This window comes from Etheostoma cragini, chromosome 2 (genome assembly GCF_013103735.1).
Source record: "Etheostoma cragini isolate CJK2018 chromosome 2, CSU_Ecrag_1.0, whole genome shotgun sequence".
Lineage (NCBI taxonomy): Eukaryota > Metazoa > Chordata > Actinopteri > Perciformes > Percidae > Etheostoma > Etheostoma cragini.
Window position 1 is genome coordinate 26,767,864 of NC_048408.1, and position 23,459 is coordinate 26,791,322.

Here is a 23,459-nt window from a genome sequence, read left to right on the forward strand (position 1 = left end):
AATCTTGCTAGTAGTTTCTGAGATATTTCTGAATACTAACATCACCATCCTAAGTTATTGCCTTTTTAATGTGGCAAAGAAACAACCACTTTACCCATAAATGGCATTGGTTATGGTTTGTCATAACTACTATGCAACACTAAAATTACCTGTCCGCGTCAGTTTGCATACCACTGTCTGCTAGCACCTTTGTTTATCTTGCATGGTGCATGCTGCCGTTTGTATTTGTGTCTTCAGATATGTACAGACGCTTTGTTAAGGCCTCGTTGACTCCACTTAAGTTGCAGAAAAACAGCAGCAGTGCATTCCTTGGTCTGTGTAGCTGGGCTGGTAGCCGTTACACCCTGGTCCACTGTGGCTGATCTGGCACTTTAACACTGGACATCAACTAGATGTTTAGCCATGAAGTCGCTCCCTCCTCCGTGTTGACTCAGTGTTACCATGGCCTCAAATTACACTTTTTGTTTTCCAAAATATGGACTGCTGCAGTTAGATTTGTAGACATTTCGTGGGTAGTTTGTGTGTTTTTATTTTATACTTTTATTAAGCTATATTTTGGTCAATGGTCATATCTGCAGAAATTGATATGTCCTGTTTTTAGTGTGTTTTAGTCATTTTTAACATATGCTTTGAGGAAAGTTAGTCTTGGTGGAGATGTGTCTCCGAGACTGGAGGCCATTTTAGTTTGATAGGCCAATTTCTACAACTTGCAGTAGTCAAGGCTGGATTATCAACAATGCAAGTTGGCAACTTCCCCTAGGACCCTGCACCCCCAACGGGGACACAAAAAGCCAAGGTTCACTGCATGTCAACTGGTGTTGGTAATTTGCCTAATTGCAAATTCGTAAGGGAACCACTTCAAGGAATAGTTTCGACATTTTAGCCAATACGTTTCTAAACCACTCTCGTCTGTACTCTAAATTGGATTGCCAACGGCGATTAGCTTAGCTGACCAAGACTGGACACAGTGGACAACAACTACACTACGGCTCTGTCCAAAGTTTAAATAAATATGCTTATAAACACTTAAATCACACAAATGATCACCTATCACATTTGTTTAATTCATGCACAAACAGAAATGTAAAAGCACTAGCACTAGTTGGTTTGGAACTTGATGGTGACACGCATGCACAACCAAAGGTGAGAGGGGGTTCAAGAGGGGCAAAAAATCTAATTTTAGGCTGTAAGCCACTAAACAGGTAACCCTGCCATGATTGGTAATTGTGTTCCAGTGCCTCTTAGCTGTGAAAGGTTTCCCAATTCTGCAATGTTAAATTAAACCTGTGATCAGCATTCCCTGTAATAACCGCATACATGTTTAATTTGAATTTGTAATTTCTGTTGTGATTGTAATAAAATACCTCCTGTTAAAGTCTCCTGTTTAAAAAGAATCCAAAGCAATAAGAAGTGATGCATCCTAATGAGAAGTAATGATGTGTGCTGCGGTGCTGCCCTCTAGTGAGATAAGGCACGGATGATGCAAATTACCGCAATCTAGGAACGTTGCAAGACACCTGCGCGCACACACACACACATACACAGTTCAGAACCAACACCTTGACACATACCTTGAAGTCAAACCCAAACACATGGTAGAGTTAAAATTTTAAAATTAATTTATTATACGTCTTTGTCATAGAACTCATTACTTTTTGTTCATGGTTAACATACAGCCATTCATATAGAGAACAAATGAGTTTTTTTATTCGTCATTTTTAATTAACTTAGAAATGTACACTCTTCTTTGCGACCCCGCAGAGAGAAGAAAAATATCCTTTTTTCAAAGTGTCTTTTCTCATTTATGTTTTTTTCCCCCCTGTGGGAAAAGGCCCTCTGCCTCCTCCTCTTCTGTTCTCTCTCTCTCTCTCAATTTGGATGAACAGATGTGGAGGCAAGGGAACACCTGAACACACTGGCACAATGATGAACACAGGCAAAGGGCTGATGTGCACAACCAATCTTTTTTCTCTCCTGCCTCTCTCACTCACACACACATTCAGTAAGCTACAGCGCATACACACTCTCCCACACAATAACAGAGACCCATCAAATCGTTTTAACATGATAGCAAAAAAAAAGAAAAAAAAAAGGCCCCCGGGAACAAAATGAAGCCCTAACAATGATATAAAAAATAAACTATGCAACCATATACAATCCTTATCAGTGCATGGGGACAGAGGGAGGCAGGGGATACAGGTTGTGTTATTGTACAATGTCACAATACGTAATAAGGTACGCTCATGTGTAGCCATTGTGTCAAAAATAAAAAAAGGTATAAAAATCATTTTCTTGCTTTGTCCTCTTCTGACAGCTTTTTCAAACATATATGAAATGCTTGGAAAGGGTGAGAGGTTTGTGGTTTTGCGGACTACATAATAACATTGCTGTCAACTAAGGTAGGGATAGTTTTGATGTTTCAGTAGGGACTTTCCATTGGTAGACAATGATGGGCCAGAATAACAGGCATGACCAATCTACTTATCACTTACTCTTTGTTTGATTTCATCTAACAAAAACACACAATTTAACCTTCTTTCATTATCTCTCTCACATTGTAAACTGTATATTTTACCACAACGGAGTCTGTGTAAAGAGTGGAAGGTTACATCTGGCAATGTGGTGGGGGGGATTAGATGGATATGGAACTGGCGACCGGCCCTTTCGGTTAATTGGCGGCAGAGAGCACTCTGCCCTGGGGACATGAAAGCGGGTGGCAGCAGCATGTCTTGTGCCAATCATCTGCCAAGGCCGTAATATTGTGTGTATGGTATGTGTGTGTAAATATGTGTATACAAGCAACGTGGTGTCTTTTGTTAGTTAGTCTTTTGTCCTTTTTTAAGGACAAGATGGACGGAAGGCTGAAGAGGGGCTTGTTTATGTGTGATATGTGACAAGCAGGATGCCTCCTAGTGGTCACTGTGTGAGGACCGGCTAGTATGTTTGTTTGTGTGTGTGTGTGTGTTGGTGTGTGTGTGTGTGTGTGTGTGTGTGTGTGCAAACAAAGCTCCGCTAAGCAGCAGCAAATAGCCAGGCCGTCACACTCATTAAAGAATGTTTTTATCTGGACCAACAAGGTAAACCTGTTATGCTCAGTTTTAGTCGTCAATCCTTTTTTCAGCAGATATCTCAACTTTGGATAAGATGTACATCTGTGACCCAATATAAACCTTAATTTGGAGGTCTGTGCTCACAGAAGTCCAAATTGTATATAGTTTTTTTTTTTACCAGTGTCACAATCTATTCTAGGTAATGTGTTGGATATTTTACATGTTCACCAGTCTCAGGCTTATTTTACGATGCTTAATGAAGCCGTCCCACAACAAACACCAGTGACTGAATCAATTATGATGTCACATGACATTAATAAGCATAACAAATCATAACCCTGTTTAAGATACAACACATTTGCATGACTAACTACTTACACCTTTTAAAATAAAATAATATGTTTAAAATAAAATAAACAAATAAACAGATACATCCCCTTTATATATACATATGTATATATATATACATATATATATGTATATATATACACAAATATATATATATATAAATATACACACGTATATATATATATATATATTCATGTAAGCATTAAAACCAAAACCATATCCCTTCAATAAGGTGCAATTCATAGTTTTACAAGCAAAAGTACTATCTGCATTTTAGCATGCAACTCAAATAAAAAGCCATTTTCCAAAAAAAAATTCATTTTTCTTTTCTTTCTTTTTTTTTTACATCTTTGTCTATTTGGAGGAAGTAAAAACAAAATACCAGTGATAAAAGAAAAAAAAAGAAACAACACAGAAAAGCATCGAACCCCGTTTTGCTGTCAGACAGACACAGAACCTTAAATATAAGATGAGCGCAAAAATGACCGTTGTGCATCTTGGGTTCCTCTCAGGCCGGAGCTCTGGCCCAAACCGGTTCTGCGTGGCTGAGCGATGACAAAAATGTTTTCGGGACACACAATGGTGAGCCTTCATAGCGATCACATAACACTGAGGGCACAAACAGAGCAGCTACAGTAGTCTGACTGTTTAACCAGCAGAGGACACGGCCACAATCAGACCACAGTAGAAAACAGAGGCTGTACTGTGTGTGTGTGTGTGAGTGTGTGTGTGTGTGTGTGTGTGTGTGTGTGCGTGCAACACAGTCCCAGGGCAGTTCGTGAAATGGTCATGTAATTTAATGTTTTTGATTTGTGTACATGTATCTCCTTTTTTCTTGATGGTCAGCACGTTTTTTATAATACCAACGATTGCATAACAATTATCCATCTATCTTCGTCCCTTTAGGAAAACGCTAACTGGACGCGGGACAACAACGGCACGGTTGGGTTTAGGAAATAAAAAACTGGACGGTTGAGTTTGGGAAAGGTGACACGTGGGACATGATTCCTTGTCTCCTGGGTGAAGGTCCTGTGTTGTTTGGCCCCTCCACCACCCCAACCAACCATTGAGGATCCCATTGAAGTACATTAGTTTAGAAAACGTGATGAGCATCACGGAAGATAAACGTGTTTGTGTACACAAACGATATAGATTAAATTACATGACCATTTCACTAACTGCCATGAGAATGGGTCGTTGTGTGTGTGTGTTTTTGTGTGTTTGTGTGCGTGAGTGCATGTAGATAGGCCTATGCATATATGGGTGCTGTATTTAGAGCCCTTTGTGAAGGATATGGAAATGAGTTATGATAAAACCCTCAAAAAATAACAACATAAAACAAAATCAAAACACAGAAGCAACTCCTCAGCTTAAGTGGTTATGTGATACTGTTAAAGTCACAAGAAAAAGATGATGTCATCAACACAACATAGCAGTTACAGAAAGCAAATAAGATGGCCGCAGTGTTAACTCCCCTTCACAGCATCGAAGGAGGTAAAAGATCTGACAGGTGGACTGGAAGTCTATTCTAGTAGTAGGCTGAGACAGTGCTTATGAGCTTACACAAACACACACACACACATTCACTGACATACACACACCACCTTAAAAAGACATTAAATATCAAGCTGCCAAGTGGATGAAGTTACAAAAAAGTACAAAAACAAATGGAAATAAATAGAAATAGGAAAACAGAGGGTCAAAAAAAAAAAAATCACACTCCTTCTCTGTTTCTCAGACTTCTACCAAAAACCAACACTGAAAGAGAAGGAAAGACATATCGATTGACTTCACACAAAAGCAAAAGTGCCAAACAAAACCAAAGAAAAAAGGGTAGAGACTACACATGTGGGGAGTCTGTGATTGTAAGGATCAGTCACTGCCTCTTCCTCGTCTCTGTCTCCCGTTTCTGATTGCGGGGAATTCAAACCCCTCTGGAGGCTCGCTCTCCCCCTCCCTCCCTCCCCTTCAATTGCCTTTTTTTCCAACCCCGTCACACTCTCTTTCTCTGCCTCTGTCTCAGTTCAGGTCGGGCTGCTAAGGGACAGCCAGTTTCTGAGAATTGCAGGTAGCCTCAAGTTACAAAGTGGACCACACACATGCACACAGAAAGCGATGAAACACACATTACATGGGAAAGAGTATGCGGACACATGGGCATTCAACCATTGGCATTCATCTGTTGCTATAACTGCCTCCTTTCAACAAGATCATGGCAGCAACTTTCAGGCATAACAGCATTAATTAAGTCATCCCAAAAGGTGTGAGATAGAGTTGGCGTCAGTGCTCTGTGCATGTTAGAGAACTTCTTCTACACCAAACTGAGAAAAACGTTTCTTTATGGACCTTACTGTGGCACTGGGGGCACTGTCGGGTAGAAACAGGAAAAGAGCGATCCCAAACCGTTTCCACAGAGTCAAAAAAATCACTGTATGCTGTAGCAATGAAAGGCCCTGACAACATATGCTTGCAATCAACGTCTTCCTATGAGTGATGAGCTCTTACATGAACACGCTATTTTCTGCCAAAGTTTCAAATAATCTTTTTTTTGAATCTGTACTCCTCCACTGATTTAAAGTGGACTCAAACATGGCAGGAAAAGAAAAAGCACCAATTAGGATTAATCAACATCTGATTCAGAATTGAATAAAACCAAATCCATAGAGATTACATTGTGTTGAGCAAGAGAAGTTTGACTTTTTGAGAAATATGCATATTTGCTTTCTTGCCAAGAGTTAGATGAGAAAATAAATACCACTTGCATGTCTGTATTCTAGTATTATGAAGTATGAAGCTTCCCCCAGCTGCTTTCTAAGTATGAAGACTACCAGCGCCCTTTATTGCTTACTAATGAACACACTGTGTCTTGTCTTCCAGTCAACCATGCAACTTTTTTTCGGGTAAAAAATTTAAAAAGAAAGTTTTTGTTGTCTTTTTCTATACTTTTCTCAATGTTTTTGTTAGTTTTTTTCAACATTTTTAAAACTTTTTACAACATTTCTGTTGATTCTTTCTGCAATTTTCATGTTTTTGAAGCTTTGTCAGAGATTCTGGTCGCATTTTTCAACGTTTTTTCCCCCAAAATGCTATAAAATTTAAATTCAAATGAAAGTAATAAACTGATCATTTATTTTACTTGTGAAGAGCATTGTGTGTAACCATCCATGTTAATGTTTTGACAATTTGGTGGAAAGAAACCCAAATTTCTGAAAGGAAACCTTTAGAAAATAGTGTCCAATGTCAGCCGAGGATAAGAGAGGGGTTTCCTGGCCTTACTGGTAACCTTCAAAATCTAAATACCACAACGTGTTTTTTTAAACTCTGATTGTTGCTTATTTAGTCACAAATATTAAATGTCACGTAAATGTAAAGATTTGACATTTTCAGGGGCTTCAATATTTCTCAGTCAAAAAACGGGCCTTGCCTTTAATAAGTGCACCACACAATTATTATCTGTGCTGTCCACATACTTTTGGCCATATAGTGTAGTCTCACACACACAAAGAGACAAACACATTCAACACTCCTTCCCTTCAGTGCCTGAAGTCATTTGATCTGCAGCCAGGTGTCGGCCTGTCTACATGCCCAATGTTTAGCCCATGTATACGTCACCGCGTCCATTTGTCTCTGCAGCGCCACACTGACTTTTATCTTTTTTTATCTGTGGTGCCACATCATATGAAGTCCTGGACCATCTTGACACACCCTGAAGCCAACAATCTGTCGTAGAACACACTCAGGTGCGTAACATGTCTTGACTGACAAACACATAATCACAACCTTCCTATTGTGCTGTTAGAAATACGAGACGTATTCATTAGCCAAAACCTGACATGTTTACAGGAGTTTCCCACTCATCATGACAAATGTTTCCATTATTTCTATACCTGCTGCTGCTTAATGGGATGTGTTTTCTTTGTGAACTGGAGCCCACTTCAATGTGTGATAGGGCAAATTATTTTCCATACAACTTTTACGTGAGTTGGCTGCTTTACGGAACAGAACTGGACCACACCCAGTTGATTTGAAAGACCCATGAACAAAAGCAAGGTTTTGAGTTCACAGTGGAATGAGTTAACATTGTGAGGCTTTCACTTTTTTTATGCTGTAAATTATAAGTTCACCCAAATGTCCTTACTTACATCTTGCCATGGAGATAGTTTTCAGTTTGATTTGGCCAGCTTTTGAGATATTGGCCTTCACTACAGTACAATGGAAGTATATGTTGCGGTTTTCACAAGAAAACCAATACAAATTTAACAACTCTCTCTAGGAACAGTGTCTCTGTTACTCTGGATAACCCTCCATTTTAACAGGGACTTTACTTAAGTTCCATGAAAAACTGGAAAAAAAAGTTCCATGAAAAACTGGAAAGACCCTAAGTGTAAGTTTTTAATGCTGTTTAATTCATCCATTCACCTCCATTATTGAGGAGTGGCAACAGAAATCTCAAAAAATGTTTACCACAAAGTGTGGGCAGATGAACCCAACCCTGGATACTGTAGCACTAGTAGGATGTGTTTTGTGATCTAATTTGAACTGGCACCTATAATAACATTTGCAGCTTTGAGCTTGATAATAACAAATCCAGCCCTGAAGTCTAAGAACATTAGAGTAAAGACTCACACTTGTTTAGGGCAATACTTGTGGTTCCTAACACCGAGTAGTTTCCAATCAGTGGGGACACATCTGTCAGAGTTACTGTGATCGCTCAGCTGGTGGAATGCGAATGCTTTCCGTAGCTAGCATGAAGAGAAGAACAACATGTTTACAGCCAAGACAACAATGGCAGCAGCTTTCTGTTGCTGTAGGCTGACGGGAATGCGTGTGCTTCCCGGGTTTCTATTTCGAAAAACCCATCTTCAGAAACTTAATTTCTTGATTTGATTTGAAGTTTTGACATGTTCAGTGTAATTCAGTTGCAGTGTTCCATCGATGATTGTTACACATGAGATGAGGTGTCAGAACCTAGCAAAAAGTAGTCCTTGGTGTACCGGTCGGAACACATTCCAGTCCCATTTAGGAGCAACCAGAAAGAGAGAAAAAAGAAAGGAATGACTTCAACAACAAATTCAAAAAGGGACCCAAGAAAAAATGACTCTCTTTTCTCCACACCCCCACACTCTTCTCCTTGATTTCCAGCCTGCCTGCTGCTAATGTTTCTTAGAAAAGATCAATGGGTTGAAAGCCACAGGGCTGGCGGGGGGCCAGAACCGTGAAGGCATTTAAGCCCCGTAGACAGGCAGCCACTCTGCAAGCAAAACAACAGATGGGAGGGGGGTGATTGTAGTGGTGGGGCGACTAAGCCCCAGAGACACACATCTGTGCAGGATACACACATGTGCGGAATGCTACAAACATGTGTTGATGGTTAGTGTGTGTGTGCTAAAAGAGGGTTGGTGTACCAATGGGAGTTTGAAGGCTGATCAAGTGATTGTTCCAGACTGACGTTTCTGACTGGTGTGACCATAAATCTTTAAAGTTGCCACCGACTTTACACTACGGATCGGTTTACTAGTCATGTTTAGTCCTGCTCAGCGGCTTTATAAGTTTTCATGTAGCTCTGAAGCTCTTTGCCGACTTTGAGAAAACCACCCCTATGATGTCATCAGGGTTGTCTCAGCTTGGGCTAGGAGACGACAAGTGTATAGGAATAAAACCTATGTTATAAACTGGCAGAATAAAGTTGGAAAGGCCCGGACATTTAGGCTACCAGGCAGGGAAGGTGTAGCAAATATATGCTATTGAGTCGCATTTTGGGAATTGTAGGATCATGCCTTTTTGGAGGAAGTGCAGTAATAACTGGAGCGTCCCTTTAGGCCTTAAGGTACACAAATAATTAAAACTTAGATATTTCTGCAAAGGAAATATGTTGCTGGAAGAACTTCCTGACATCTAGCAGTTATTTACTGCAGATAATGGCAATGACCCAATATACTGAAGTATTCTGTAGCAGACAACCTGCACACAGAACAATGTAAATATTTCTTTAGAAAGCCCTCTCTGGCAGCACTCCCATCCTAAGTGTAGACCCCTCTAGTATCACACATCAACATTCCACTGGGTCCAAGTGTGCTTCCTGTTGCTAATATCAATAACTGAAACGAAATAAATGAAATGTATGGTGCAGAGCTGTTTCCTAGCAACACAACTCCTCGTTTGCAGTTTTGCATTTTACACTTAATTCATTCCCTCTGTTCCAATCACCTGAAGCAAGCAGCCATGTTTATTGGAGATTATGGGTTGGCAGAGAGACCAGTAAAACCTGACTGACTTAAAAGTCAAAGCTGGTGTCTTAGGAAGATGTTTGACATTCCTGTAGAAATGTTGTAAATGCTGTAAATAAGCTATGAAATCCTCAAGGTGTGTTGTGGTTAAAGGCTGCAGCTATTTCCTTTCCCTTGTGTTATTGCTTGCTTGATTTTATGACCAATCGTGACAGAAATGACAGCAGGCAGCAGGCCAGCGCTGCCATTAGTCAGACTGTCCAGTAACGTTAATGTCACTGGTTTGACCCTCCTCAATCGCTTTGAATCCATATGGAGCCCAGTGAGGCGGCGCAAACACGGCTCCGATTGTTCAACACCACAACCTCGTTTCCACTTTAACTGTCACTGGATTATAGATCTGCTTTAACAGGGATGATGAGCTTCTCCCTTCGTTCGGACAGTTTTCTTTTAATGGTCGTGATGACTTTCCCTCATCAAAGTAAAAAAAATCAAAGCTGTTTGGTCAAGCTTATTACCTCGCTCCACTCCCCATGTCTAAACCATGCTTTATCCAATAAGACAGTCACATGGAACAGCAGTGGAAGGATTATTTCCAAAATGTCTCTTTTTGGATTGGAGTCTCTTTTCATCAAGCCTTGGCTCATGTTAAACAGGACTCTTATTTTCTTCTTTTCTTGTCTTTGCTAAATCCAAAAAATCCAAACAATTCCCATTCATGTGTTATTCCTGGCTCAGGATACATACACACACACACACACACACACATCAATATATATAATAATAATAACCACTTGTGAAACCCCTCAGCTCAAATGGCATTAAACCGTTTTAATGCAGTATGAGTGTTTTTCCGTCTACTTTTTCTGCTCCACATGCAAATTGTCTGCTTGCTGTGATGAGTCAAACCAATCACACTTGCAAAAAAGACGATGTGCTGGTTAATGGTTTTTGCTGCGTGCAGGTTTCACATTTGTGGTTATCTTGAAACATCCTCCCTCTGCTCTCCCTCCCGTCTTATCCTGTTGGTTCGCCATCTTGGTTGATGACTTCAGGCTCTAAGGGATCTCAGAAATTTATCAAGAGGTTTGTTGCCATGACGGTAACGGGGCAACAGGCCAAGTGAAGTAACCCTGGCTTGCCTTTCAGCAGCCTAGACACCCTTATCTGGCATGAGTCACTCAGTATCACACATACACACACATTTAAAAAATGCATAGCACACGTACAGATATGCAAACACAAACTGCCTCCCACGTGACATACACACTGTTCACCAGATGTGCAGCCCGATTGCAGCAGGCTGCGAGTTGGGAGTTAACTCTGGTTAAACGCCTCTTGGCAGAGCTTATACACAAACACAATCCCCAGCCCTTGATGGGATTGAACACATACCCAGTATGTAATTCAAAATATGATTTAACTAATTATTCAATTTTTTTTCTATAAACAGCCATGTTGGTTAAGGTTTGAGCGCTTGAAGTTTGAGGATGTTTAGGCATGTTTTGGTTCTTTCTTTGTACGTCAAATTAGATACAGTGGTCAGATTCATGTCAACTGCTGACACCAGCATTCATCATTAAATGTCTGCTAGAAAAGCTCATAAAGTACATTTCAAAAAATAAATTCAGGAGTGGATGAATTTTAAAATATACATGTTTTTCTAGCGTGGACACAAAATCGGCTAAAAAACAGAGTAGATGACTAACTAACAAACTGAATTCATTTTAAATGGTTCACAGCCATTCATTTTGGCTAATGGTCTGAATTGATAATTTAACATAGCTAAAATACACAACATACACTACTACACTGCTCTGTTAAGCCAGACCTCAAAGTTACACACCTCCCTTTAAAATGCATCATCTGTATTCAATTTGTTCCATCAATCAATATCAAGCATTGTCAATTCAAAAGGCAAAAAAAAAAGCTTCACATCCAGCATTGTTGTTGTCTCCTCTGTCATATGATGTAAAATCCTATTTAAAGCTAGATCCCCAGCAGCCCCTCTGGGGTTGGATGTGAGTTTGGCTCTCGACACCAACACCAAAACCCTAACAGCTGCCGCCGCAGACCACGCTACCATCGAGGGAACAGCTCTGATCCGACGCAACTGTCAGCGGCCTGTTGGCTAATCTGCTTTTTCCCAACAAACTCCCAGTCATGAAGAGCCAGCACGGTGACCGAGTGGTGTGTGTGTGCTCACACTAGTTTAGCATTCTGCATTCTGATGTTATATGTCGATTTCTTGTTTGCAAATGAAATTAAAGCCGTAACTTTTTCCTTTAGGTTTTTTTTTTTTTACTGTAAAATAAGTTATCTTCACTCCTCAGTAACTTTAAGTCAAGTTTCCCTCTAAAAACATTTGACTGTATTTCTCTTGAGGCATTGCTCACTCTAAAACAGCATCTTGCCTGAAGCTGAGGTAGACAATAACTATAAAGCCAGACAGGCATGGAAGAAGCAGATGGTGGATGCAATTAAAAGAAAAGTCTATGTGTTTTTCTTACTAAAAAAGTCTGTCTTCTACATGCTTAGCTTCCATCGCAACTGTTCCCTAGCATTGTTAATTGTTCTGCTAGGATTCCCCTGTCTTTAATAAGAATAAAACCCAGGCCCACGCAGGCCTCAACCAACACAAAACACCCACAGACAAAAGTATGCTCGCCTAATTGTCCACACCATCCCCAACTAGCCACACTGACAGCAGTCTACGGCAGGGAGAAGGCAAGAGGCATGAGCGCTAATGCCTAAATGTTTAGATAATAGGGATCTGTGGGCACAGGGAAAGCATCGCTATGGTAACGGCTGCCCTGTCCTGTCCTGTAGAGACGGGGAGATAAATGAGGTGTAGAGAAGATGAATATATCCTTATTATTAATATGAGACATTCTTGTTAGGATTAAGAGGGAAATAGATACACACCAAAAATGGAGTGTGAGAGCCAGTGTGTGTGTGTGTGTGTGTGTGTGTGTGTGTGTGTGTGTGTGTGTGTGTGTGTGTGTGTGTGTGTGTGTGTGTGTGTGTTCCGTTGTTGAGGGAAAGTTAGAGGGAGAGCTGAAGATTTCAACATTTTTGACAGAGAGAGGTATGGGTAAAGAAAAAGAACAATAACTGAACTGAGGAGAGAAAACATATTCCCTGTGAAGGAGGATTAAGAGAAAACCAACATAGAAGGAACAGAAAAACAAACTTGGAAGAGCTATTTTCAGAGAGTGGGCTGAGGAATATTTAACTGAGGAGACCCACAGTCGGCGCTGACCTCGTTTGAATGCTGCAGCTCCTTGCCGGATGTTAACCCACCCACTCATCTTAACAACACCCATCCCTTCTCCTTTCTTCACATACTTTGGTTTCCAAGGAAACAAAGTCATCTCTGCAGCTAGATGGACAAAAAGATGAAAGTGAAGGGTGATCTTTCCCCATCTGGTCTTGATTGTTCTCATCGGACAAACAATAACGGCGAGTGGCATCTGTCTCGGACGCCATCGACAGGGCAAGATTTATTCAGAGCTGTCAGTAAGCTCTGAGGGAGACACATTCTGCACTCTCATTCCTATAACACTGTGCGTCAGCAGACACTGTGGGAAAGGGGAAAGTCGAGAGAGCCTCCTTTTCTTTCCACTTCACCACCGCTTTCTTCCCCCCTTATTACTCTCCTTTCTTCCCTGCCTTCTGTCTCGCTTGTGCTGTTTTCCCATCTCGCTGTCTTTCTTCCCCGTCCCCCCCGATGATTCTTTCTCTCTTTCTGTTTTCTCTAGCTGCTCTCGTATTCCCTTCATAGCCCAAAACCTCTTAATACAATACAAAGACAGACCACAAACACACACACACTTTTTTTTCACAAACACAAAGACAGGTCTAAGGTGCATGTGGATGAGTGTGAGCACATGAACGAGCGGAGGCATCTCCATCGAGTCATTCCTTTTGATTTGGCAGTGGGTACTCCAGCGGGTTTTGATAGGATTCCAACTTTTCTACTGAGACCGAAGAATAACGTAATATCTGAACGTGTATCTGTTTCTGGAAGGAGGTCACCAAGTATGACAGGAAGACATCCGGAGCGGGAGAGTGAAGTGGGAACATTGGGAAAAATCCCTCGCTTTACTTTGAGGTGGCCCCTTTCTTTCAGATGGCAGCCACGCCAAAGAGAAGAGTGCGGGGGGTGGTGGACCCCCCCAAAAGATTGATTGGCTCCTCCCCCAGAAAGGAAGGAATGAGAAAATGCATGATTTTGTTTATCCAGTGTTTGTAACCTTCTCTGGCCATAAATCCATGGTGGCTGCGATTCAGTGTTCCCTTTTTTGACCCCAAAATAATGACTTTAAGAGATTTTGAGTCCCTGCAACATCAGTGCTGCCTGGTGTAGATACATGTAGTATTTCTCCAATGAGAAATGTTGTTCACCAACACCATTCTGTCCCCCAAAACTAAATGCTGAGGCCATATTTGGGTCCTATTAGTTATTTAGCGGTCCTTTACCTCACTAAACCTTTAGACCTCACTCAGTCTGGAATTCTTTATTGTAAGGGTTCTCCAGTAGGTATTGGTACTTTTTATAGTGCTCCAGCATGTACTTGGGGGCATACATGTGCTCTTTGGGGTCCACAGGGGGGTATTCCTGCAGGGAGCCATCAAACCAGCCCCCCGTCCGGATCAGATCGCGGATGTAGTTGAGGTCACGCTTGTCCTCATAGTCACCCCACCGTGGGAAGTCTCCGTTCTGAGCCGACACCAGCTTGAAGTAGATCCCCTCGGGCGTGAAGCACCAGGAGCAGTGCCACCCAGCAAAGTGGTAGGGGCTCCCCACTGACCACTGCACCAGGATGTGGCCTGTGTCGTTCTCGTACTTGCGGAAACCCGGCATGGTGTAGTATTCGCGTCGGCGGAGCTTGATGCCGTCGCTCTCATAGACGTCCCGGAGCATCCCCAATGTGCAGCCTGATACCACCTCTAGAGAGCCAAACTGCTTCCAGAAAAAACCATACAGTGACTGGATGTGGGAAGAGCAAAGAAAGAAAGCTGCATTAATAAAACATAAAGAAAGACCAATTTCCTGCATTACACACCCATCCCACAGTCTTCATGGTGAAAAACGGTTGATAGACCACACAAAAAAGCTAAAATTCTCGCCGCTACCTTGCGCATATGGATGGCGAAAGGCTCCGTCCAGCCATCAAACAGCTTGAGGAAAAGGAGGCCCTCATGTGCTGGGATTTCATCCGCGTCGTTGATGACGAAGACGTCGTCCGACCTTATGCCCACCACCCTGGACAAGCCATTGCGTGTCAGGTAGGTACGCAAGTAGTCATCAGCGATCCAGCCGTCCTGCCGACCGCCCTCTGGGAAGTGATCGAGGAACACGTACAGGATCTTGTGACGTATGTAGTCGTACGTACCATTGAGAAGGAGCCGCAGGAAACTGGGGAACATTACAAATGCCATTTTGTTAATTATTTTAACCAAATAACCTTACAGTGCCATGCATTTGAGTGTTGTTATATAGGAATATTTCACATCACAGCTTTTTTCAATGCTGTGTTTAGATTGGATGTGTTTTATTCCATTTCATTTAGCCATTGGTTTCCATTCTTGTCCATTTGGTATACAAATGTGTTATACACCCAAAACTTGATGGAGTTCAATACTTCAAACCAATGCTGCCTGAACAGTAAGAAAAATGCAAAATTGTGTAGAATGCATTACAATTGGCAGAGTTTAAGCACATATAGAGAACAGCAAGTAACAACGGGTTTTGTTTTACAAATGATGCCATTCAGTGGCAGAGCAACTCAATTAACCTGTTGATATGCATAGCGAAAGAGATTGTTCACTGAATGTAGCCACGTTCATGCAGTGTCACATCCTATGATTGAACACACCAATCTCTCCCTCCAAGGCTGCACGCAGAGTCAATCATGTTGCTCTTGTCATAATCTGCTGTAAAATTACTCCCGAGGCATCTCATGTTGTTGCCAAAGGAAAATCACTGTAACTGTGATACAGCACACAGATACTCCGAAAAACGTGAAGGTTGGCGGTAAACAAAAAACAGTAAGCTGTTAACAGATTCTACTCAATGCATCCGCAGTGTCACAACTTGGCAAAAACTTCCAAATTTGTGCAATGTTTTATCATTTTGAACTGATGGATATGAAGATTGGGCTCAAATAAAGTAATGTATCTATATTAAGACTTGATGATGACATGGCCAGGTTTGAATTACGTATGTAGGCTAGTACTCTTTTTACTGCGTTGCCTTACAATTCCCATCATGGTGTCATCTTTTGTCTCTTTAATCTATTTTAAAGATGCTGGGCAGTCATGCCATATTACAATCTTACACTGTCAGGCACAAGAGTCATCCTCTTATGGCCATGGAGAAGCTCAGTTGAGGAATACATACAGTGTGTTGCTTAAATATACCACACCAGTCCAAAAACGGTGTCTTACCTCAGAGGCCGTCTCTCTCCATAAGCAGTAAAGTTGGATTCACAGATGAGGAAAAGATCAACTGCTTGGGCAAGCTCATGAAAGCGTACATGCAGCAGGTCAAACTCGTGGTTAACGTTGATGGCGTTGATCACCCTCCGCGGGGTGTCTCTGGGCGTCAGCCGCTCCTTGGTGGGCAAATTGGAATGATACACCATGGTGGGAACCCCACAGTAAGGTCCATGCCATCCCGGCCGACATACACACTTTACCAGTCGCTTCCCATTGCCCCTGGCCTTGGTCTTGGCTTTTGGAGCTATGGAGGGCTGCTGCTGGACCTCCAGAGGTTTCCTTTGCCCAACTGCTCGAGCACCGTCCACTACTCCCTTAGCCACAGACCCCCCTGATTTCCCAGAGTACTCCTTTTGTGTAGCCACCTCAGTCCCCTGCTTAAAACAACGGGCTCCAACTTTGGTTTGGATAAAGTACGGTGTTTTGTCATCTTGAAGCGTGTAAGAGACAGTGTGGAGGTCGCCCATTATTTCTAAAGGATGCTCTTTTCCCACTACTGGGATTTCTGGGAGGTTGGGCCCGGCATGGTCTAGGTGGCTGGGATTTCCCTGCTTCAAGTGGTCTTCAGCTCTCTCCTGAAAAGAAATACAAAGGATAGGGAGGTAGATTAAGGGAACTTCCATTTAAAATAAATGCCTGCAACCCGTACATCTCATTGTCATTGATTAACTAAATTGTACACCAAGGAATAACTTCAAATTTAGGGCTATGATCTGCACATGAAGATGGTGGTAAGCTTACATTGGAATTCTTTGTTATACAGTGCTTTGTAGCATTGTCTACTATTTCAAAAAACACCTACATATTAGTCCCCTGTAATGACTTCCAGGGGTTTCATGAACACGTTCTCATCCGACAAACGTTTATGTGAGGCTGTTTTGTTTTGCTTAAGTTGCAATAACTTCAGATGTGCTCTTAGCACCTTGAGAGAAAGAAAAAAACACCTGTTCAGTGTCTTTGTGGATCTACAGATTACAGCTGGGGGCCCTACACACTTATCTTATCTCTGTTTTTGTATCAAATTTTCCCATTTTGATAAATGAAGGAGATCCAGGATGGTGACTTGTTAGGAGGGATGGTCAGTGCATCCCACTAAATACACAGACTGATCTGAGCCAACATGTTTAATGTGTTCAATGAAACATGTGAGCACAAGTCTTTCAATGTGTGAAGAACACAGATGTATACAAATACCACTAACCATCCAAAAGGAACAGAAATTAAAGGGAGGTGTAGTGAAAATGAAAAGAAACAATATTCTCAGGATAACAATGCATACTTGTACTTAAGGGCGTTAGAATTTGATAGAAGATGTAGCTCCTTCTTACAAGAATTATTTTGTACTATTTTTTATTAAACCATGGCCATAGTTTGTCTTCATAATTGGCTTTTTTACTTCCTACAATTTAAAAGGGTATAATATTGTACAGTGGACCTCAACGTCAGACTTTTGATAAACCTTTGGTAAGATTGGTAGTTATACTTGCTTCATTGTGAAGTGTATACAGGTTACTACGTGACCACGTGAGTAACATCAGCAAGAACAAATGTAGATAATGAATAAAGGCAAATAGTCTGTAGTCAGTGTGTGGAATCACATTCCTTAAAAGTGCAGCTGCTGCAATGACACCTTATCCTTAGTCTGATATGAAAGCAATTACTTATTACTTACTGTTTGGAGGTATGGGGAAACTCTTACCAAACAAACACTGAACCTATTCATTCTTCCAAAGAGAGCCTTAAGAAGTATTACTAAAAGCACTTATAGAGCACCAACTAATCCAATGTTTATTAAATTAAAAACAATAAAATTCAGAGATATTATTGACTAAAACTGCAGAAATGATGTACAAAATAAATTATTATCTGCTAGCAAACAGTATCCAAGGGCTGTTTCAAATAAGAGAGAGCAAACATCACTTAAGAGGAACATTTGTCTTTAAAGAGAAACTTACAGGAACAAATGCTCACTGCATTACAACCAAAGGAGATAATTCATGGAACAGCTGCAGTGAAGAGATGAAATCATGTACAACAATGGCCAATTTTGAGAGATGTGTATATTCATGTTCAAATGAACTATTACTACTTCTTGAGAAAGAAGTTTTACTGTTGATTGGAGATATGCATCCCATATGACTTCTAACGAGTGATTACAGAGAAGTTTTCTTTATCCCAAAAGCTCCATGGACATGAGCGTGGGAACTTTAAAGTGACATAAGGATTGTTGTCTTCCTGCAGGTGGCAGATGAGTAACAGTAAGTCGGCTTGACTGAGTGAATGGAGATTGTCTACACATCCTGGACAAAATATTGTCTGTACTGTATGTGGATATTATTACAAACACACTCAACATGTGCACAATGAAAAACCGACAAACCGAAAGAAAACAGAACTTCATGTTTTCTGTGAGGATTTAGCTAACTTTGTCTTTGTATAGTATTCTTTATTTTTCAAAATAACAAATAACAGAAGACAGTTGAAAGGGGATGAATAACTTGTGCGATTAGCACTGATCCTAAAAAAAAAGACCAGTGGTGTAGCAGACGTGTTATTTAAAACAAACTGCAAAATCCCTGACCTTCAGAGAGAGCTTCTAAGATAGCTTGTTTGCAGATTTAGATCACGTTATCAAAATATAAATACCTAGTTTTTAGAATTATCATCTTGTAAATTGACAAGCAACTCTTAGTTTTTTATTGTAGTATGTTTATTATGTAACTGAAATAAGCTACTATTTATCTAGTCCTGCAATAAGGGTTTTATGTGTGAGTTCTTCCCTATACAACTGAGACATGGTGGAGACATTGCTGTCTTAGATACTGGAGACTAGAGACTTAGAGACTAGTCCAATAAGTTCAACAAGTCAACAGGAGCAACAAAGAGGAACTATAGCTGCAGTGGAGTGTGCATAGGGTGACAACAAGAAACCCTGCAGGCATGCACTGCAACACAATCCAATACAACCCAACAACAGTCTGTAGTGACATTGTGAAATGTATATCTTCAAGTGATATTGACACTGTATCATTTGATAAGTTGGATGGTGACCCTTTGCCAAGGTAATCATTCCAAGGAGAAAATTAATTAAAATAACGTGCTGCAAGGTGTGTGTATTTTTCACTGTTTATGCAACAAAGCATACCTCACAAAACACAAGCACATCTTTTGTACCCAGGTGCTGAGTAAAAAAAATAAAATAAAAAAAATGTCTGCCTGTGAAGGACTTCTAACAACGCTGAATGCTACATAAAATACATTTTATTACCCTAGAAAAATTCTACATATACATTATTATATCTATTATATCTATTATATTATATCTAATAATTACATATACAGAGGAATCCATATTTAACATCAAACATGGTTTTTGTGATTCCTCTGCACCGGACTAAAAAAACACCAATTTGGGCTTTTAACTTAATGCAACAAAATAAAAAATTGTAAAGGGAATATTGTTTAACAGTGTTGCGAGTCTTAGGGTGGAGAAAATCCAATACGACACCACCACCAACATACAGCTATAAAATCGCAATAACATTAGTTAACATGCTAACTGTGGGCTGTTGCATTGCACCTTTTCTGGTCACTCAGTGTGCATGAAGTTGGAGTAGAGTTTTACTCACCTCATTCAGAGTGTCCTCCCTCTGGTGAACCACTAGTTTCTCCCAAGGGCGAGGGGGCGCCGGCTCCCCACCTCTCTTCGTCTCCAGCCCTGGGCTGCCAACAATCCCAGCACCTCCAACCATGTCTCCCCCAATCCCCAAGCCCATCTCTCCACCTCCTCCTCCTCCTCCTCCTCCTCCTCCAACAGCGCTCGCCACGACTCTAGCTTTTGTGTCTGACGGGCGGAGACCAGGTAGGGGAGGGGCCTCCTCAGGGAAGGCGGGGCTTAGCGGGGTGGTGCCCACACCTTTCTCCCGCCAGAAGAAGCCGGTGACCATGATGAAGGACTTTATGTTGGGGTACGGGGCGGAGAGCTCGCGCAGCAGGGAGACGTAGTGGAGGGCCTTGTAGTAGTGGAGGAAGGAGATGACGCACAGGCCCACTGTGCAGAACAAGAACACCCTGTGCCGCCGCATTTTCATCCTGGACAGAGAGAAGGGGGGGGGGGGGAATGAAAAAACATGAGTCCGACTAACAACATCAGAAAGCAATTTCCGTCGTAGAATAATCTCTTTATTCCCATCTGCACTATGTTCCACTGCGGGCAAACCACAATTTACTTAAAAGTAATGGGTTGTTAAAAATAAAGTCGGTAAAAGTCTGGGTTTTTAAAAAGGACAAAAAATAAATGAAAATCAACACCAACTGGCTTTGTATAGAACAGTAGTCCAAATAACAGGAGGAAAGTGCATCAAGTGCATGGAGTTATGAACCTGGTTTCTACCCGTCAAGCTAGCATGAGAGCGACTATGCCCAATGTTTTCCCACTTATCATCTTGTTTTCTTCTTTTAATTAAAAGAAAGTGTAGCTGAAGAGGCATAATATACTTGCTTAGTAAAAACAAAGGTGAAAAACATCTATATAGTTGTATTTTATTTTAAGTTGCAAAGGACATTGAGCATCTAGGCTTTTTGTTCTTTGTAAATGGATAATGTTGTTAGCTCAAACTGATGATGGATGATTCCATGTGCGTAAAAGTAAACAGTAAAAGACATTCATGATATTTTGTGTAACCTGAAAGGTGTCGCTGATAGTGAAAGACCAATAGAAATTAATTATAGGACCGAATTAAAGTCCCCCGCGGCTCTATTTTGCTTTTTAGCATCTTTCATCTCATTGTTTAGGTTTTACAACTTGCAACACGTCTAATGTTAGCAGTCAATTTTAATTGGTCAGGGAAAGTGGATCATTTAGGAGCTGAAGAGACACATTTTCCATCAGTAGTTGGTTGAATCCAAAATCACCAGGTGGATAGAAACTTGACTCAAACTAATTGCTGATTTTGCTATGTATCTGCTGGATGTGTAAAGAGGCAACTTTGCTAATCTATGCACACCAAGTCACACTTAAAGGGTTATTTCAATGATGTTTTAAATTTGGTTGGTTTTTCTCCCAATGGCCGATCCCTTGATTCAGGTTTGAAGCTGAAGTTATTCTATTGAAAACAATGAAAAAGTGCTAATACAAGTATTATTGGCCACAGTGAGAATCAAAGGCCTGTTCGGCCCAGTGAGCTGTATGTATTTATGCTGATGACCATGTTGATTAAATAATTTGATTTATTTTACGTTCTGTAGTCTTTTATTAAGGACAATACAAAACAGAGGAAAAGTGTGACTGAACTAAAGACTGAAGACTGTACTGAAAAAGGGGAAAAATCAATGTCATTGCATCATTCATCATACTGGCTTTAGGCTTGTCAAATAGGATTATCTAAATGTGCATCATAGGGCATAAAATAGCCTATAATAAATGATGATGATGATTATACTGTTCAGAATTACAACGTGACACAGACCAATTACAGATAATCCTAATCTAGTCCTGTTCCTACCATCTGCCTAGACCATTTCTTCTACTTTTTTCTCTCTGTCACAATGAAAAATGGATTTAAATAGAGCCATGACGTAGACTCAAAGCGTCTGGACGTTTTGGCTTTGAGTGGGATTTCCTTTTTTAGTTTCGCTCAGGCAGTAAGGTCAAAGAACGGGGAAACTCAATGCTTACACAGCAAGATTTAGTCGTCCACTTTAATTCAGCTTCAAAAAAATGTTGGACATGTGATCCCATTAAGCATACAATGTGCAGGGGAGAAGAAGAACCCCCCACTGAGGTAGGGGGAAAGAAAAGAAAGACAACTATACAAGTGACCTCCTAGCAATCATGAGTCTGAAGTAGCTTGTTCCGCACAGAGCCCCCAAGGGTCTCCACTACAGGATATGAGAGGAAAGGCACAGAGCGAAGAGGACACTGTAGAAGGGCTGGGGGGGAGGGAGTTCTGGTTGAAGATGGGGGAGGACACAGTGAAGGGAGGAGAGGAAGGAATGAGGCAGCCCAGAAAATCAAAATATTAGGCAGAGAAGAAAGAGTCCTCTGCGAGAATGAAATGCTCGACATTCATGTGCTGCATTACCAGAACATTGTAAAAAAAACATGACGGCATCTCAAAAAGATTTAAGGGCCCTATCTTTAACCCGGCGCAGTGCAAAACCCGATGCAAGTGTCTTTGCTAGTTTAAGATCAACGCAGTTGTGGCTTTCCCATCCAGCGCCCAAAGAGTGTAATCACGCCAGTCTGCACATGAATCTCAAGCTGTGTCTAAGCTCCAGGTCCACAACCTGAAAACAAATTATCCGAGGCGGGACGAAGTCATTGCTTTGGATGTTCTAAGTCAGGTTAGTTCACGTTAGCCCCAAGTCAAGACTCAAGTCATGATTCTTTAACATGTTCAAAATAAACTACACTGAACATTAGAAAGTTGAGTCCTTAATAAGTCATCATTTGTCTCTCTGCTGATCTGCACAGCCAATCACAGCACAGCCTGATTGGCAGCTGTCAGATTGTTTCAAAGTGTATCACATTAATTCATATTTCACATCAAAGGTTTGGTAAGCTTATGTCTAAAACTATGACTAAAACAAATGTCACTTCCTCCACCACGGACATAACTTATCTTTAATTATTGGTTATTGGGGCCCCCTGTATGGCCCTCCCAGTAGAGTGTGCGCCAAATCATCAGCAGTAGCAGTGTGGTCGACTGCCCCCCCCTCCGTCCTGTCTTCAAGCCATCAGGTCAATTTAAGGCCATAAAAGTCCCCACATTGTTATTTGTAATGCTGATGCTCTTATTAGGTCATGTGGTGGGATTTAGATCTGTCCCAAGCTCTCCATGTCTTCAGTAAACAAGAACTTTTTACTTCGCCTCCTCACTGAGAAGCTGTACTGCCTTTTTTCAAAATACAAACGAAGCATTCATAATAGCCTACCTTGGTTGATATGAGCACAATCATACAAGAGAGACAGCGAGGGGTGTAGAGAAAGGAGACGATGGGAGTAAAGGGGGAAAAGAAGAGGAAAGGAGGAGATGATGTGGAGGCTGGTGGTGTTTGGTGTATTACTGAAGCACTGCGCCACCTCATCTCCCACTGCCACATCCTCCGCAACGCTTTCAATTCCACACTATTACCTGTCATCCTCAATTCCCCTTCACTCCCTCCTTCACGCCTCCCACACAGCTCGCCATAAAAGACAAAAAAGGAGGAAGTGAGGGGTGAATAAAAGACTCATCGCTTTTTCTCCCACAATACACAGAGAAATTGAAAGCAACCGGTGACAGAGATGGAACCAATTTTTTTTCTTTTTCTTTTTAGTTCTTCTTCA

General features: G+C 41.2%; 1 protein-coding gene and 1 long non-coding RNA gene across 5 annotated transcripts in view; one reads left to right on the forward strand and one right to left on the reverse strand.

Annotated features, from left to right (window-relative positions):
• Positions 1–2,694: 2,694 nt before the first annotated feature.
• On the forward strand, positions 2,695–12,616 carry LOC117952631. The gene is made up of 2 exons (XR_004658459.1): positions 2,695–2,763; positions 12,574–12,616. It is a non-coding gene; the product is annotated as an uncharacterized LOC117952631 (long non-coding RNA).
• mgat3b (beta-1,4-mannosyl-glycoprotein 4-beta-N-acetylglucosaminyltransferase b) overlaps positions 10,470–23,459 on the reverse strand; it is a 72,096-nt gene continuing 59,106 nt past the window's right edge. For all 4 annotated transcript variants that reach the window (XM_034884565.1, XM_034884546.1, XM_034884538.1 and 1 more), the window contains 4 exons: positions 19,759–20,221; positions 16,079–16,704; positions 14,765–15,047; positions 10,470–14,618 (listed from right to left, as the gene is read on the reverse strand). In XM_034884565.1, the coding sequence (XP_034740456.1) occupies positions 14,127–14,618; positions 14,765–15,047; positions 16,079–16,704; positions 19,759–20,220 (1,863 nt within the window). In that variant the 5' untranslated portion in view covers position 20,221 and the 3' untranslated portion in view covers positions 10,470–14,126. The remainder of the gene's footprint in view (positions 14,619–14,764; positions 15,048–16,078; positions 16,705–19,758; positions 20,222–23,459) is intronic.